This window comes from Manis javanica, chromosome 11, assembly GCF_040802235.1.
Source record: "Manis javanica isolate MJ-LG chromosome 11, MJ_LKY, whole genome shotgun sequence".
Classification (NCBI taxonomy): Eukaryota; Metazoa; Chordata; class Mammalia; order Pholidota; family Manidae; genus Manis; species Manis javanica.
The window spans coordinates 54,252,505-54,270,312 of NC_133166.1; the positions used below are offsets into that span (position 1 = coordinate 54,252,505).

Here is a 17,808-nt window from a genome sequence, read left to right on the forward strand (position 1 = left end):
CAGAGGGAAAAAAGAAACAGCCCTATTGGAGATCCAGATCATGGAATTGTGAAGTACAGGTTTTAAAATAACTGCAATGTATATGTTCAAGAAAATAAATGACAACGTGGATAACTTAATAAGAGAACCTTCTAAAAAAAAATTGAATGGACATACTGAACTGGAAAATGTAACAACTAAATACACCAACTTAGTAAGTAGATTTAAAAGGTGATTAAACACAGTTGAGAGGATTAGTGTACTGGAAGAGAAAGTAGATATATTATCAAGACGAACTCATGAAGAGAAAAAATAGAAAGGAAATTTTCTTCCTATGAGACACCATTTAGAGATTGAGAACGCAAGCCACAGAGTGGGACAATGTACTTGCAGTTTATTTAGCTAACGACTCACATACAGAATATGTAAAGAACTACAGAGCAATAAGAAAAGAGATGAACAGAAAAATGGGCAAAAGACTTGAATAGGCACTTCACAAAAGAAGATATCAAAGTGACTGAAAAACATATGGAAAGGTGGTTTACCTCACTAGTCACCTGGGATATGCAAGATAAAACAGCAAAGAGATACCATTACATGTGCACTGGAGTGCCTAGAATTCAAAAGACTGACAATGCCAAGTGTTGTGATAATGAGAAACAACTCCAACTCCCATGTGAGTGTCAGTTGGTTCAGCTGTTTTGGAGAACTGTCTGTATTCGTTAAAGCTAAACATATGCATATATTTTGACTTAATAAGTGAACTCTTAGATATCCAATAGAAACATATACATATGAGCACCAGAACACATGTACAAGACTGTTTATTTTACCCAAATAGTCATCAACAAAAGCATGGATAAGCAAACAGTAGTCCATCCCCACAGTATAGAACAATGAAAGTTAATGAATTACTGCAATCAGTAAGAGATGAATTTTAGCATGACATTGTGCAAAAAAGCTAGACACAAGAATACAGACTATACAACACCATTTATGTGAATTTCAAAAAGAGGCAAAACATTTATAATATTAGAAGTAAAAGAAAATTGCCTTTGAGAAGGCAGTTGGAGAAAGAGGGTAATAACTGGAAAGAGGCACTTATGGTAGGGAGATTTCTGAGGTTTACTCAGTCTTGTCTGGGTGGTACACAATTGTGTCTACTGAAAATCATTGAACTTTACACTTATGACTGCTGCCCTTTAGGCATGTTACACTTAAATTAAAAAACCTACTAAAGAAAAATTGTTCACTTTGTATAGACTGGTAAAAATGTCACTTTTTCTTTAAAAGGATTTGGTCTTTTAAAGATCTATCTATCTATGGTCAGCGTATCAGAGCTGATAAAGTGGCTCAGAATCCTTATCTGGTTAATAAAATAGAACATCCGTCCCATTTGTCGAGTCCATGCCTTCCTATCTATGACAGTTGGTACACTCTGGAGCTGTCAGTATTAAGGTGTGGGATTTTTGATTGTACACTATACTTCTTTCTATTTATAAGAGTTATAAGCAGTGACAACAAATGACATTAAATGAGCTAGTATCAACAACTGAATTCTTCCTGTTTTGCTTAATATAAAAATAAAAACATAAAGTGAGGAACTCTACATAAATGACAGTTTCAACTGTAGTTTTGAATTCTTAATTTCCAAAAACGTTTTTCATTTTTATGTCAATGAGCAGACTCACTTTTTCATATCAAAAGTGGCCGATTGGGTGAGTTTTGTTCATGATAAACTGGTTATTTAGTGCTCTGCCCTCTGTATTTGCACTGCGCAGGTGCTGGCCTTCTATAAGAAAGTACTGAATGAAGAGGAGAGGAAACGCCTGTGTGAGAACATTGCCGGCCATCTAAAAGATGCACAACTTTTCATCCAGAAGAAAGCGGTGAGTGATACTTTATCAGCTGAAGGGTGACATCTGCTGGCTGGAGGAGACAGTGCAGCTGTGTGAGGGACCCCTTCCAAGGAAAAGTGTCGTTTCTATTTTACTTGAGCAAAGGTGACTTAAATTATACAAATCCTCAACCAACCTCTGATTATGTTCTCTCCACGTTTGATCTCCAATGGATATGGCATATTTGTTGATCCTTTGCTTTTGGTCCAATCTGTAATAGTTGAGTTCAAGGTAAATTCTCTCCTTTGCTGTTTAATTTGAGTGCAGGCAAGTTCTATGCAAGAGAGTAATATGCAATATCAAGATGTGGGTCCTGTCACAGTTTTGCTTAGACTTTAGAAGATAAGAAATATAGATGACTTTTTTGTGGTTTGAAGTCTGCCTAACCACCTGATGCCATGACACCTGGCCTTCCTTTCAGAAGCAACTAGGAAGCCGCATGTTTTCTGGGATGGGAATTTGAGCTGCTTCCAGAAGTCAGGCTGGACTTTAGATCTAAGGTGCCAGGGTATTTCTGATGGCAGCTCCTTGTGCTGTGTGAAGCCTTCTCCCTTGTTGGTTTCCAGGCCTGCCACAGGGGTGAGCTGCTTGTAAATTTTGGAAACCCCACTATTTCCTTGTCCCTGGGTTGCTGCTTCTCTGTTCAAAGGTGCAGCTGGACTAGCTGCAGTCTGGGATATGTTCCAAGGCCTGGACACAAGCATAGCAGCTGGGCACTTTCTCTGTAGGCAGCTGCATCTATAACTGTCTTTAATAAGTATGTGTGAAAAATAACCCTTTACATCCTTGTGGTACTGTTTACTTATTGCCATCTCCAGCAGAGGGTCTGACGGTTGTACTGGAAGATGGGAGGGGCAGGTTTTATTTCACCTGACTGATGAGAATGAGTAAGCCAGCATGTAAGTGGCGGTACTGGGCTGGAACCCTTTCTTCTCTCATATATGCTGAAGCTGTAAGGCTTCCTGTGGATTTGTGATATACATGTGATACATTCATGAGTGGCTCAGTAGATGCCCATGTCTTTGTATATCTCACTTTAAATTCAGGCAGTGTCTGTGCCCACTTCTTAATGCAAACCACTGTAACCTGTTGAATTACGGAGGTGAGCTCTTCACATGCAGTGAATGCAGCTCACCTCCTAGGTATTTTTCTTAACAATATTCTGTGAGGTAGGTTTAATTATCTCACTTGTTTTATGGGGAGTGGACATGGAAGCTCAGATGAATGACTTATCCAAGGTTGCTCAGCCAATAGCTGTGGCGTAGTCACTGGACACCCTCGGGCCTTACTCCCTGATAAACACTGTGGTTCTACCTCCTGTGGAAGCACCCTTCCTCCCCCACTGAGTAAACACTGTGAAACAGAATGGGGGCTGGCCTACTAGGGGGCTAGGGCAATGTTTATAGTGCTCTCATTTGGTTTCAGGTCAAGAACTTCAGCGATGTCCATCCTGACTACGGGGCCCACATCCAGACTCTACTGGACAAATACAATGCTGAGAAGCCGAAGGTGAGCAGCAGAGTGTGTGTGTCCTGGTTTAGACTAGATGTAGTTTGGTTTCCTTCTGTGATGATTCTCCTCAGGGACAACTATTCAGTTTTTTAAGCACCCATACAGAAACACATTTGAGATACAAAAACTCACCTGCAAAACACATACTCCTCATTTTAGCTCTGGACCATGTATGATAGTTCAAGGGAAACAAATTTGAATTGTTACTCTTTTCATTTAAGCATAAATTAAAGTTAAGAGATACCAAGTTGCTGCCAGTGAGTTAATTAACTGCTGGTCTTCTTTTAAAACAGAATGCGATTCACACCTTTGCACAGCATGGGTCTCACTTGGCTGCAAGGGAGAAATCGAATCTTTGAGGGTCAGGGGCCCTGTTTCTGTGGCAAGTTGCTCTTCACCTATGAAGCAAAGCATCATATTCACACGTTCTCACTCTTTGCTGGGTAAAAGACTCTTCTGTGCTGGATGTGCAACTACAAGTTTATGTCTTTAAAGTGATAATCCAGGTTTCTATGGCAAATAATAGCAAAATGTAATAATGACTTTTCATACTATTTCCCTAGGGTAAAATGAAGGCTAGAGCTTAACAGTCATTTAAAAGAAATATGTATTTGCTTTTGATAGTTGGTTGGATTATTCACTTAAAATGACTAGATTGAAAGTTTCTAGCAGAAATATGATTTTATTAGATAAGAAAAAATATTGGTGAAATTACTATGTTTACATGTCATCTCATCTATAATTAAAATATGGCTATATTACATAATTAGAAAAGATAATCTCAGCAATTTAAATATTTCTAAATTTCTTATAGAAAAAACACATTTAATGCATTGGTATCTTTTGAAAATAAATTCAGTACCATCATGGCTTAATGCTTATTCCTGCTTGTAATTGATGAGGTTTCCTTTTTTTTTTTAATTTGAAATTACATTTGTGCTAATACAGCATTGATTTTGCAACAGACTGATTTGTAATTGCTTAATTTTTACAATAAAATAATCTGTACAAAAGAATAGAAGAATGGTATTTGATTTCCTTTGGCTCCATGTGGAACTTGGGATGTCCCACTAGACTCTTAATCTGAATATCATCTGTTATTAGATTCTTATCCTCTAAAACTGAAAAACCAGTATCATGAAGATGCCATGTTATTTGTTTAAACAGAAGTCTTTAGACACAGCCTTTGAGATACTGGGGACCAGAGCTTTAATTCTATTGGGAAAACAGCACAATTGCCAACTTTGAAAATTTCTTAGATATTTTGTACACTATTAGCTCACTTCCTTATGTAATTATGAGCTTTTAAAATAAGGGCTCAGAACCTCAAGTTTTTTTTACAGTTAGAGTTAAGAGTCTGGGTTTAATGCTAGGGTAAGTGCAAGATTGAGGGTTAGGGTTATGGTGAGGTGTGGGTGATGATGATAAGGGTGAGGGAAGGGGAAGGGGGTACTGGTAGGGTTAGTGCAAGATTTAGGTTCAGGATTACAGTGAGGCTTGGGTGATAGATGATGAGGGTGATGGTATAGGGTGAGGGCATGGGTAGGGTTCTGGTTAGGTGTAGGCTTAGGTTGATGAAGTTATGGTGTGGGTTAGAGTAAGGATTTGGGTTTAGGCTGAGGGTCAGTGTGAATAGTTAATGGTTATGGTTCTGTGTGAGTGAAGGTGAGGGTGTGGGTTAGGGGCTACACTTATGGATAGTGTTAGGGTTAGGGTTAGCAATAGGTGTAGGGTGAGGATATGGTTATGGTGAGAGTTAGGTTTAGGGCTCAGTGTCAGGGTTTATGTTAGGTTTAGGATTTGGGTTATGGTTAGGTGTGGGGAAAGGGTGAGTATGAGGGTAAGGGCCCAGGGTTAGTATTTGGGTTAGCTTTTGGGTTAGGTGTATGGGGAGAATAGGATTTCGGTTAGGGTTCAGGTCTAGGTTTAATGTTAAGGTAAGGGCGGGATTGAGGTTTAGGGTTACAGTGAGGTGTGGGTGACAAGGGTGAGTGGGTGGTGATACAAGTATGGGTAGGGTTAGGGTAGTGTAGGATTAGGTTTAGGATGAAGTTTTACTGTGGGTTAGAGTTAGGATTTGGGTTCAGGCTGAGGGTTAGTGTGAAAGTTAAGAGTTCCAGTTCTGTATGAGTGAAATGAGGGGGAGAGTTAGGGGCTGGGTTTATGGTCAGGGTTAGAGTTAGGGTGGTCGTTAGGTGTAGGGTGATATGGTTATGGTGAGAGTTAGGTTTAGAGTTCAGTGTTAGGGTTTGGGTTAGGTTTAGGTTTTGTGTCATGCTTAGGTGTGGGTGAAGGTGACAAGGGTGAGAGGTTTTGTTGGAGGGGTCAGGGTTAGATTTAGGATTAGGGTTAGGGTTAGGGTTAGGATTAGGGTCAGGGTTAGGATTAGGGTTAGGGTTTGATGTAGTATTCAGTGTAGTGAGGATAGGATTAGGATTAGGGTTAGGATTCGTTTTCAGTGTGATTTTGGGTTATGTTTAGGATTTGGGTTATGGTTAGGTGTGGGTGAAGGTGAGTATGTGGGTGTGGGGTTGGGGTGAGGGGCCAGGGTTAGGTCCTGGATTTGTGGTATGGGGAGGATAGGGCTACGGTTAGAGTTAGAGTTCAGGTATAATAGGGTAAGTGCGAGATTGAGGTTCAGGATTATGGTGAGGTGTGGGTGATGATGAGGGTGAGGGGGTGGGGGTACAGGTAGGGTTAGGATTCTGTTTAGGTGTAAGGTTAGGTTCAGGATGAAGTTGTGGTATAGGTTAGAGTTAGGCTTTGGGTTTAGGCTGTGGGTTAGCATGATAGTTAATGGTTTTGGTTCCATGTGAGTGAAGATGAGGGTGAGTATTAGGGGCTAAACTTATGGAAAGTTTTAGGTTAGGGTTAATGATGGGTGTAGTATGAGGTTATATGGCAAGAGTTTTGTTTAGGGTTTAGTGTCAGGGTTTGGGTTAGGTTTATGGTTTTATGAAAAGTGGTGTGAAGGTGAGTATGAGAGTGAGGGGTTAGAGTGAGGGGTTAGGGTTAGGTCTTGGGTTAGGTGTACATGCAGGATAGGGCTACGGTTAGACTTAGGGTCCAGGTTTAATTAGCATAAGTGCAAGATTGAGGTTTAGGGTTATGGTGAGGTGTGGGTGACGAGAGTGAGGGTGATTGGGTGTGGGTACAGGTAGGGTTAGGGTTAGGGTTAGGATGAGTTTTGGTGTTTTAGAGTTAGAATTTTGATTTAGGCCGAGAAATTCTGCATCACTCCTCTTAGCATACAAACCTGCTGCTGTTATGAGTCTCATCAGATCCTCTCTTGATCTCAGAGGGCTCTCTCCTGCTATTGCCCTCCTTATTCTGCCCTTCTTTATTGGAAAATATCTTAAGAGCATGGCCTTTACTTGCTATCCCCCTTGTCTTCTGTCCTCTCTAGAACTAACTTCAGTCAATGTCACCAATGACTTCCATGCTGCCAAAATCCAACGGTTCCATCTACAATCCCACTTCTGGGTATATACCCACAAGAAGTGAAAGCAGGGACTTGAAGAGAGATGTGTACACCTCATGTTCATGACAGCATTATTCACAGTGGTCAAAAGGTGGAAAAAACCCAAGTGTACATTGATGGATGAATGGATAAACAAAATGTCATATATCTAGACAATGGAATATTATTCAGCCTTACAAAGGAAGGAAATTTTAACACATTACAATATGGATGAATCTCGAAGACCTTACGTCAGGTGAATAGGCCAGACACAGAAGGATAAATATGGTATGATTCTACTTACATGAGGTACCCAGGGTGGTCAAGTACATAGAGACATTAAGTTGAATAGTGCTTTCTAGGGATTAGGGGAGGAAGAAGTGGGGACTTATTATTAATTTTTTTTTATTAAGGTATCATTGATATACACTCTTATGAAGGTTTCACAAGAAAAATAATGTTATTACACTGACCCATATTATCGAGTCCCCCCTCTCATACCCTATTACAGTCACTGTCCATCAGTGTAGTAAGATGCCACAGAGTCACTAGTCTTCTCTGTGCTACCCTGTCTTCCCCATGACCTCCCTCCCCTCCCCTTTCGTAACCGCTAGTCCCTTCTTGGAGTCTGTGCGTCTGCTGGTGTTTTGTTCCTTTGGTTTTGCTTTGTTGTTGCACTACACAAATGAGGGAAATTATTTGGTATTTGTCTTTCTCTGCCTGACTTATTTCACTGAGCATAACTAGCTCCATCCATGTTGTTGCAAATGGTAGGATTTGTTTCTTTCTTATGGATAAATAATATTCTATTGTGTATATGTACCACATCTTCTTTATCCATTCATCTACTGATGGACACTTAGGTTACTTCCATATCTTGGCTATTATAAGTAGTGTTGCAGTGAACATAGGGGTGCATCTGTCTTTTTGAATCTGAGAACTTGTTTTCTTTGGGTAAGTTCCTGGGAGTGGAATTCCTGGGTCAAATGGTATTTCTATTTTTAGTTTTTGAGGAACCTCCATATTGCTTTGTGGGGAATTATTTTTTAATGGTTCAATATGGGAAGATGAGAAGGTTTTGGAGACGGATGTTGATGGATGTACAACTATGTGAATGTATCTAATACCAGTGAACTATACATTTAAAAATGATTAAAGTGGTAAATTTTATGTTATGTATATTTTACTACCAAAAAAATAAAATCCAATGGTCCATTCTCATTCCTTGTCTCATGTGGCCTCTCAGCAGTGTTTGACATAGTTGATAATAAGGAACTTAAAAAAGAAAACTTTATTGGGATACAATCCACATACCATAAAATTCACCCACTTAAAGTACACAATTAAATGGTTTTTAGTATATGCTCAGATTTGTGCATTCATCACCACAATGAATTTTAGAGCATTTTCATTACTCTCCCAAAAAAACCTGTCTGTACCATTGTCATTACTTCCCCAACTTAATCTTGCCTGGACTCTTGGCCGTTAAGAACCCACTTTCTATTTATAGATTAGCCTACTCCACACAGTTCATTTAAGATGTATCATACAATACATTAAATGGAATCATACAATGGTCTTTTGTGACTGGCTTCTTCCATTTAGCATAATGTTGTCAAGGTTCTTACATGTTGTGGCATGTAAGTGTTGCTATGATGTATTTTATTTACTCATTTACCAGTTGGTGGACATTTGGGTGGTTCCTACTTTTTGGCTACTATGAGTAATGCTGCCATGACTATTCATGTACATGTTTCCATTTCTCATATTTCATTTCTTACCTTCTTAAAAGCGTTTTGGCTTACCTCTAGCAGACTGCTAAAAATCGACTCTGGGTATTTTTAAATCTATCACTTTATCTTCTAAAATGAGGACTTGGTCTGGGCTTTTGGAAGCTCTCTGAAGGATTGCCTTGTTCATTTCAAATTCAATGACAGAATTTTGGTTTCAAACCACATTAATTTTTTTTGTTTGCCTGATAATGGGGTGTAACTTGAGTTGGAAATCTCTGCTAAGGAAATGAGTGTTAAGAATTTAGTACTTGTGTTTCTGAGAGAAAACCAATGAGCAAACTGCTTGGACCATTTTTTTGCCTCTTAGTTCCTGGTATTACCAAAAAGTGAAGGGCCACATTTCCCTGTAGATGATCTGATAAAAAATCAAAGGCTTTAAAATCCTTACCAGAGCTTTTAAAGAAGTGAAGAGTTAGTTGAGGTGAGCGCAAAACGGACTGTATATTTTTTAATATTTTGAGGATTTTAAACAATCCTATATCAATACTGGAAGTTCCCTATGGAAAAAGCTCTACTGTGATCCTTTTTACAAAGGAAATACTTAATCCCTTATTTGACAGTTTTATAAGTGTATTTTGCATTGTCATTTTTATTTTTTATCATTTTGCTTCGGTGTTGTATGCCTAAAGTGTGGTATTTTAAATTGTCTTTTGTATTTTCTATTCTTTAATGATTGTAACACGAAGCTATAGGTTTAAGTACAATTCACGTTTCAACTCATCATTTAGTGAGTTAAATGATGGCCCCCAAGAGGATATGTTCCCAGCCTAATCCCTGGAATTTGTGAAGGTGACCTTATTTGGAAAAAAAAAGTCCTTGTAGAGTCATTAAGTTAAGGATCTCAAGATGACACCCTGGATCACTCAGATGGGCCGTAAGTCCAGTGACAAATAGCCCCCTAGGAGATCAAAGGGGAGGGGAAGGGGCAGGCTACGGGAGGGCGGAGACAGATTGGAATTTTGTAGCAGTCACCTGAGGAACACCTGAAGCCACCGGAAGCTGCAAGAGGCAAGGAAGGATTCTCCCCTAGAGCCTAGGAGGCAACAGGGCTCTGCCAACACCCGGACTTCAGTCTTCCGGCCTCCGGAACTGTAAGAGAAAAATGGCTATTGTTTTAAGCCACCAAATTTGGTCATCTGTCATGGGCAACCCTGGGAAGCTAATACAAAGAGGATGCTGGCTTAATGGTTTTATAAAACAAAACATTCTTGAGTAGCAGAGGGATTAATTTTTTTCCCTGCGAATTGCTGATGTCCCCCTCAGGGTGTGTGTCACTACTCAGTCCTGCCCACCATTGCCTGCTTGGCCCCCGCCTCCTCCCTGCCATCCCTCTGAACTTCATGGTTCTTCCCTCCTTCACTGTCAGTTCCCCCAGTTCCTGGACAATCTCTCCTTTCAGGTGGGCTGTGGGCTTTGATCCAGTCCATTAACATGGTACTTCCCTCTTCATATGGCCTGGACAGGGGTCCCAAATACAAAATGTATGTGCATTCTAAATGTACAAAACAAAACAAACCACAGCAAGAACAAGAACAAAGCTGGATGTCTAGACATCATAATGAAGTGAAGTGGTGGCCAAGTGTCATTCCGCCCAGAGGGCAGCTTCTACTTAGCCCCAGGAAGTGATCGCTGTGAAGCGCCAAGAAACTAGTGTTGCCAGATTGGATTTTTTAAAAGAAGCTGGAAATCTGAATTTTTCTATAAATGTCCTGATTTTTAAACAAGGCAACTTATTCATTATAAGAAATGAAACAAACCCTCAAACAACAAGCAAAAAATATATGTGTGTATGTGCACATATAAAAACATATCTGCAGCCCCCATTGGCCCATTTGTTCCATTTTGTGAGAGAATCTTTGTCGTATGATGTAAAGGTGGGCAGTGGGATCACTGCATATATTTCTTGCATCTTTTGAGGCTCTTTTAAAAATCTTCATCTCCTAAATGCTAGGAAATGGTAAGGTAATCAAGGCTGGCAATGCTTTGCTGAGTCTGCTTTACTAAATTTAACAATACAGAGATGGTTTAACATGTTAAATATTTTATTCACATTGTTTACAAACTATATCCACCTGAAAAACACATGAATCCAAAAATAGATTATTTTACAGTAATTCACATTTTTAAAACAAGTTCCTTTTGAAGTTAAACTCTAACCATGGAGGTCCTCAGCCTGTATTGTGGTTCAGTGCCTCGTCGCATGAAGCTTCCTGCCCTGGTGAAGTAGAAGTTGGAGGGGCAGTCCACCTAGGTGTAGGTCACTAATGGCTCACCTACCAGTGACTGGTGAGAAGACGTCAGTGCAGACTTTAACCCATGAGCATTTACTGGTGCAAATTCACTGTCACTATTTTTGTCAAGGAAATATGTGTTTTAGAGTTTGAATACACATCAGGTAAGAAGACAAAACAAGAGACTCATAATTTAATTGGCCATTACACAGTTGTCAGGATGTTTCCAGTTCTGTAAGGATTTCACATCTTGACCACAGACAGAATCAACAGACTGCGATTTTACCAGGTTGGCAGCTTGGGTCCCAGAAACAGCAGTGATTTGGAAATGAATTCAGGTGTCTGTTGACTGACTCTTTGCAAAACTGATGTCCTCCCCACCTCCACTCCCACCAGTAGAAAAGGGGGAATAAACTCAGGAAGGATTAACAGTGTGCTGAAATTTAAGTGTGTTACTCTAGAAGGTTGGTACGGGAGTGTTCCCGAGTGGGCAAAGATTCTCTGGTTAAGAAACAACTAACCTGTGCTAAGTCCAATCATTTCCTGGCTTGATGGCTTAGCTATTTTATTAATTAAGAAAGTTTTCTATGGAATTTGACTCTAACAATTTAAAATCTACATTATGTTTCTCTTATCCACGTCTCACCCCCTCCTTCTATATATCAATTACAAACTAACCATTTTTTTTTTTCCTCTGTGGGTTAAATGTGTGAAAACTTTTGAGCCTTTGGAATGGGAGCACTGAATGAGTCGCTAATGGCAGGATTAGATACTTTTTCTCAGAGCTAATGGCACTGGCTGTTGTGGTTCTACAGCTCTTGGTTGGGGAGTGGTGTTGGATGAAGGTACCATAAGAAGTCAGCCCGCCCCTCCTCCCTTCGGGTAAAAAAAAAAAAAAGACTTTCTTAAGGGTTGCTGTCATCACCCCCAAGTAGACAGCAACTCTGGATCCAAATGTAAGCTGAGATGTGGAGAAATTATCAGTTGCAGGCTTAAAAAAAAAATAAAACTTTCAAATGTCCATTGAAATCTGATTGTTTTAAGACAAAAAAAAATCCATAAAATGAGCTTGATGATGGAGCAGATCATAGCTTGTCTTCCTGCCACCCGTGTGCATTTTTTCCAAATTTGTACACTAACCTTCGGTCAACCCGTTCCAAAATTCCTGTTTTATAGTAGTACCTGCGAGTGATAGCAGAAGAGAAAGGTGGGGAGTGTTTGCACCCTGGGACAACAACAGAACATAAACATTCTCTCCTCATTCTTCTCAGGTGACAAGGCAGGCCAGGCTCTAGTTACCTTGGTATTTTCGCACCCTGTTATCAACTTACACTTAAACCTTTCCCAGACATCTTGAAGACTGAACCTCACCACATTCAGTTCAAAACGTGTTTTGTGTGTGTGTGTGTGTGAGATGGCCTGGGTTCAGAGTGATCCCCGGGGACACTGCCAAGAATAAGAAAGATGGCGTGTCAATTTACAGACCATAATCCTGCCTGTAACTAAGAACCAAAGTGTTGTCTCATGACCTTTTGATTATCAAGTAAAAGGCTGCAAAACAGTTTAATTTTCTATGGCTGGCCATTTTATATAACTACCTGAAGGCTCATGGCATTCATGCTATTAACTTACCTCAGAGCTCTGCTCAACTTCTCATACGTCATTCTGTCATTTTTCTTCCTTTGTCCCCACATCTTTGCCAGGGCTTCTGATTTAACCACCCGAAAAATACCTTGTTCCCTATCTTCCCATTCCAGAATGCCACAATTTTCTTCAGGAGATAGAAGCAGGTCTCGCACAAATTCCCATAGATGAGAGCTTTGGAGGCCTTTTGAAAAGGAAAAAAGTTATTAAAGAAGACATATATATTTTTTAATTTTAAGAGAAGAGTTTCATAACTTCTCATTAACACATGAGAATTGCTGTTTTATGGGGTTATTTCCCATAATTACAATCAAGCACTCTACCTGGAACCTTACCGAGTTGTGAAATGTCTGTCTTTTGTTGTTAAAACAATTACAACATAAAACAAATAAAACATGTGTACAGAAAACACCAAATTCATACTGACTAGCGACGCTGTGGCTCACGGACCTTCCTTGCTGTGTGGGACTATGTACTAATTCTTATGGAATTAATGAAATGACAGTCAAATGATCTTTTCATTTTTCTTTCTAACAGCATAGTTGTACTAAGATCTTAGAGCCGCAACTGTCTAGGTGGACCAATCCTACAACATTTTCATGAAAAGCTGGTATTTCTCTTGTTCTGTTATATTGTGGTTAAGACTGGCTCCCAAGTCCAATGCCTGGGTTTGGGGCCTGGATTCACCTCTTCTTAGCTCTGTATTGTATCTGCTCTAATTATCTGTAAAATGGGATAATAAAAATACCCACCTCACAGCAGAGGTTAAAGGATTATGATTTTATACACAGCAAGTGGCTGGGACCAAGCCAAGCAGGCGTGATTCTGCATTGTCTGCATCTTAGTGCTGGGGAAAGGTTCTCCAACTCACAGTGTTTTCCCTATTGACCCTGATCACCTCAGACAGAAAGACCCCCCAGGAGCCCAAGAGGAACAAACCCTTACTCAGAAATTCAACATGATTAGAAAATGTGTTTACTTTCTCACTTTAACTCTTACAATACCATTTGTAAGTGAAAAAAAGAAATGTGATTTTGATAACATTTACAAAAGTCATTGTCAATTTCTCTGTGACCTCCTTTTGGAAATAACTGACCCCTTTCAAAACTTTCGTTTCAAAGCTTATTAAAGTAGATTACTTCGTCTGGTTTTTTTAGAAATTAGAAATGCAAAATGGCATATCTACACTTACTCGTTCGACTATGACTGTGACAGTCTTGAGCTTTGATACCACTTGTTTTTAAGCAACTGGAGTCAGCATCTGAAACAGAATGACGTAGAGCAGTAGGCAGGCACCTGGAGGCCCCCTGCACACTCAGATCACACCGGAATAAACAAATCTTCATCGAACACCTCTGTGGTAGAAGGCACAGGGTGCCTTTGGGGGTAATTAGTAGGTGGGAGGTGCGAACATATTCAGCACATGGTGTTTGCCTTTAGGGAGCATTTGTATTCAACACCAGGCACCTGCTGTGTGCCAGGTTCTGGGCTCTGTGCTGGATATGGACTTGGTTGGCCCCAGGCTCATGCAGAATTAAAGACTAAAGGGCAAGGGAAACACAAGTGAAACCAACAAACCACCCATTATTTTGTTATGAAGGAAGCAAGACATCAGATAGAGAAAGAAGGTGGAGGAAAGCACCTGCTTTAGACAGGGTGGCCAGAGAGGGCCTGTTGAAGAGGAGAGTTTACACCGATGTGAGGGGGGAAGTGTGCTTCAGAGGAGAGGAGCGGCTCATGCATGGAGGGAGCATCAGGGAGGCAGGCGTGCGCTGTGCCCAGGTGGCGGCAGGCCATGAGGCTGGGGACGCAGGCTGCCGGCAGGTCACACAGGGCCTTCCTTCCATAGTAAGGACTTGAAATTATTCAAAGAGTAAAGTGAAGACTTTGGAGTTTGACAAGATCCACATTTTAAGAAGCTCCCTCCTAGTAGCATGTGGAGAACAGACTGGAAGGGACACAAGTAAGAGCAGAGAGCAGAGGTTAGGAAGAGTAGAAAGCAAGACATGAGCTCAACACTGAGTTAAATTAGAACTCATGCTGTAAGTCACAATTTGAGACACCTGCATAAGCGTGCCTCCACGGTACAGGATCTCACCCACCTCCGCGCCCCTTGCTCAGTTGGCTCCAGCTACACTGGCCTCGGGGCTCTTTCTGAACCTCACAGGCCCCTTCCACCTCAAGGTCCTTGTGCTCACTCTCCTTGGCCTGGGCACCCTATCCTTGTCTCCACGGTTTATGCCTTCATCTCAGACTTTGCTCAATGTCACCTTCCCAGTGTGGCCTTCTCTGACTGCCTGAGTTGGACTCATAATCCCACTGCTGACATTGCATATCCACTTCCCTTACTTTATTTTTTGCCGTAATGTTTATCACCACTGAACATATTATATCATGTATTTATTTATTTAGTTTACTGTCTGTCCCCACTGCTTCCAGACGTATTGCCCCAGTACCTAGCATGGTGCCTGGCGCATAGTGGGTGTCCACAGGAGTTACTGAGTGGCCACTACACTATGTACCAGATTACACCAACTAGACCCACCGTGCAGCCTGGTAGGTAAACTCTAAGTAGGGAATGAAAGAACAAGTGTGCTGTCAGGGAAAGGATGGTGTCCTGGGTACCACACTGTGCCCAGGGCGCTCTGGCTCAGTGCCCCTGGGTCACGTGGCTCCCTGGCTTCATGTCCGGCAGTGGTTCACTGTTGTCTCCAGGGTGAAGGCTGCCATGTTAGGCCTTTCCAAACTGACCTCCGCCCAACCCTCCAGGCTTCTCTCTTGCTGTGCCCCAACTTCTTCCCTTCTCTTGGGTCAGGTAGTCCCAATGGGGCTTGGTTTTCCCTGCCTCAGGGCCTTTGCACAGCTCCCCACTCTCCACTTCCACCCACTCTTGCAAGACTCACTCACACAAGACCTCTTCGGGTGAGGTCCCGTGTGCTGCTCGGTGTTATGGCACTGGTCCCACCCAGCTGTAAAGACGGATCTTGTCTTCTCTTTTCTGGTACTGTTAGCTGATAATTAGGCAGAACTTATAAATGCCAAGTACTTGCTATGTGCTTTACATACAATATCTCATTAAATCCTGCAAGAACCCTGTGTGGCAATATTGCTGTTTCCACTTTATTGAGGAGGAACTTGAAGCCCAGAGAGTTTAAGGATTTGGTCCAGAATGGTAGGGCCAGCACTTGAACCCAGAGCAGTTCCATTCCAAAGCTAATGTTAAACTACTACTTTATTTGTCTTTCATAGTAGGTGTTGAATAGACACTTAGTGAATAATTATTAGCTATGTTTATTGATTGTTTGCTATTACTGCCAGGCCCTCAAGCCCACCCATCCTTGTGGTATACTATCCTATCCCATTAAGATCTTCATTTTGCATCTAAGAAAACTGAGGTGTAGAGAGGCTGTGTAGCTCTCTGCTGGTCCCTCACTCATTGGCTCATGAATATTGAGTCATGGCACGCCAGCTGTGTCAGGCACTGGAGGCTCAGCCTGGAACAAATCCAAGTCTCTCTTCTCAGAGCTCTTACTTCCAAGTGGGTAGAACATCCCATGAACAAGCAAACGTGGAATATTTTGGTTGGCCATAAATACCATGGAGAATAATAACATAGCAGGGTGGGAGCAGAGAAAGCATGGGGGCAGAGGGCGAGCAAACTTGCAGTTTCAGTCAGAGCCAAGAGAGAAGGCTCTCCGACAAGGAGATACCAGGGGCCGGAAGGGAGTGAGCCCTGGGGACATCTGGGGAGCACAGGTCAGGTTACCTGCCTGGCCCACAGTGGAGCTGAAATCTGCAGCCAGGCATTCTTATGTCAGAGCCCTCAGCTCGAGCAGCTGAAGTGCATGCTCGCTGGAACAAGCAGTGGGCTGAATGCATGCCTTCAACTTTCAGGGTCTCTTAAGCCTCCTCTCTACCCTTTCATCTGTTAAAGTCTGGAACTGCTTTGATGTGGAAAAAAGGGCCTGTACCCACAGGCAGGCATGAGCAAACCATGAATGAAGGCTCAGGGGAAGTCAGGTGGAAATGGAGGTTGCCACCAGGTGGAGTGAGGTTACAGGCAAGTGAGCAGGGCAGATGCCCGGTTGTGACCAAGAAAGAGTTCTGCCCTCTGCCCGATTAAATGCCATGCTGTACAGCGTTATCTGCACAGCAGACCCATTCACTGATTTAATCTTTTAAGAAGAGAGAAAACAAATGGAGTGGTAAAGATAAACAAAAGTGAATTATTAACCCCTGAACGCTCCCCCTGGAATGCCAAAATATTAAGAAAAAGGAAAAGAGTCACCCTTTTAATTTTTATGATTTCGTCCATATGCTTCAGACGAAGGCTATTTGGCTGAGAGGATGAATACAGGATAGATCAGCAAGAGGCAGGGTTGTGATAGGGGACAGTGGGCGTTTCTCGCTGTGGGTCTTGCCAGAGATAATAATTCTATTTTATCTGTTCCTAGTTCACAGAGGCGGCTTTGAAGGTGCTCAGCGTCGACTAGATCAGAGGCCTTGCTTGGCTGGTGGTGGCAGGAGGGGTGGTGGGGGTGGCAGTGTGGGCAGAGAGGGGCTGCAGCCATCACTGTGATGGTCATGTTGAGGTGGGTTTCTGAAGTGAAACCTCTGTCGAGGTCAGTCACAGGCAATGCAGCAACCATGAAGCTACTCAAGTTCTCCATGGATGTTGGTGGGCTTCTGGGAGCAGCTCTGTCTGTGCTGCAATTATCTTCATCCTTAGTGTGTTCCTGCAGGTGGGCTCTGGGTTGGGCATGGCCTGGGCTCTCTGCCGTCTGTGGGGTTGGGAGGAATTTGGTTGCCTTGAAACTGGAGACTGTTAAATATGGCCATATGATCTATTCCCAGTCATTGATTGAAGTCCGGAATCTGAGATGTGGGCTGGCAGGGCAGAGTTTCTGAAACAAGCTCCTTCCATCCCCATGACACTAGTGTTGCCATAGGGCCTGCAGCCCGTGCTGGGAGGGTGTGGGAAGCTCTGAGTCTCAGGAGCAGAAGATGCCCACCAGAGAACCCAGGACTGTCAGCTTTGTTCTCTGGCATTTCTGTGGCGAAGGTAGTAGGGGGCAGGTGGAGTGAAGGGCCAGAGTGGGGAGGGGCTGAGTGTGTCACCTGGGCCAGTCTGACAGTTTCAGTTTTAATTTCAGTTGCCTGCCCTGTACTAAGTTGAAAATCACCCTGTTCTCTGAATCATTGTGGAGCTGGGCCCAGACCCAGAGGAATCCTGAGCCTTGGGTCTCAGTGGAGTGGACAGCAGAATGGAGAGAAGGGGCTGGGAGCATGTG

At 42.1% G+C, this 17,808-nt stretch overlaps 2 protein-coding genes across 10 annotated transcripts in view; one reads left to right on the forward strand and one right to left on the reverse strand.

Moving 5' to 3' along the window:
• CAT (catalase) overlaps positions 1-8,060 on the forward strand; it is a 50,499-nt gene extending 42,439 nt beyond the window's left edge. For 2 of the 3 annotated variants that reach the window (XM_037019800.2, XM_037019809.2), the window contains exons 11-13: positions 1,761-1,868; positions 3,303-3,386; positions 3,683-4,405. In XM_037019800.2, coding sequence (XP_036875695.2) covers positions 1,761-1,868; positions 3,303-3,386; positions 3,683-3,748 — 258 coding nt within the window. In that variant the 3' untranslated portion in view covers positions 3,749-4,405. Of the gene's footprint in view, positions 1-1,760; positions 1,869-3,302; positions 3,387-3,682; positions 4,406-6,795 lie in introns of those variants that run through there. The other variant, XM_037019816.2, reaches the window with a different exon arrangement.
• ELF5 (E74 like ETS transcription factor 5) overlaps positions 788-17,808 on the reverse strand; it is a 50,709-nt gene continuing 33,688 nt past the window's right edge. For 5 of the 7 annotated variants that reach the window (XM_073216388.1, XM_073216387.1, XM_017642155.3 and 2 more), the window contains 4 exons: positions 13,710-13,778; positions 12,506-12,701; positions 9,615-9,731; positions 788-2,151 (listed from right to left, as the gene is read on the reverse strand). In XM_073216388.1, coding sequence (XP_073072489.1) covers positions 2,130-2,151; positions 9,615-9,731; positions 12,506-12,701; positions 13,710-13,778 — 404 coding nt within the window. In that variant the 3' untranslated portion in view covers positions 788-2,129. Of the gene's footprint in view, positions 2,152-9,614; positions 9,732-10,663; positions 12,056-12,505; positions 12,702-13,709; positions 13,779-17,808 lie in introns of those variants that run through there. The other 2 variants (XM_017642158.3, XM_017642156.3) reach the window with 2 other exon arrangements.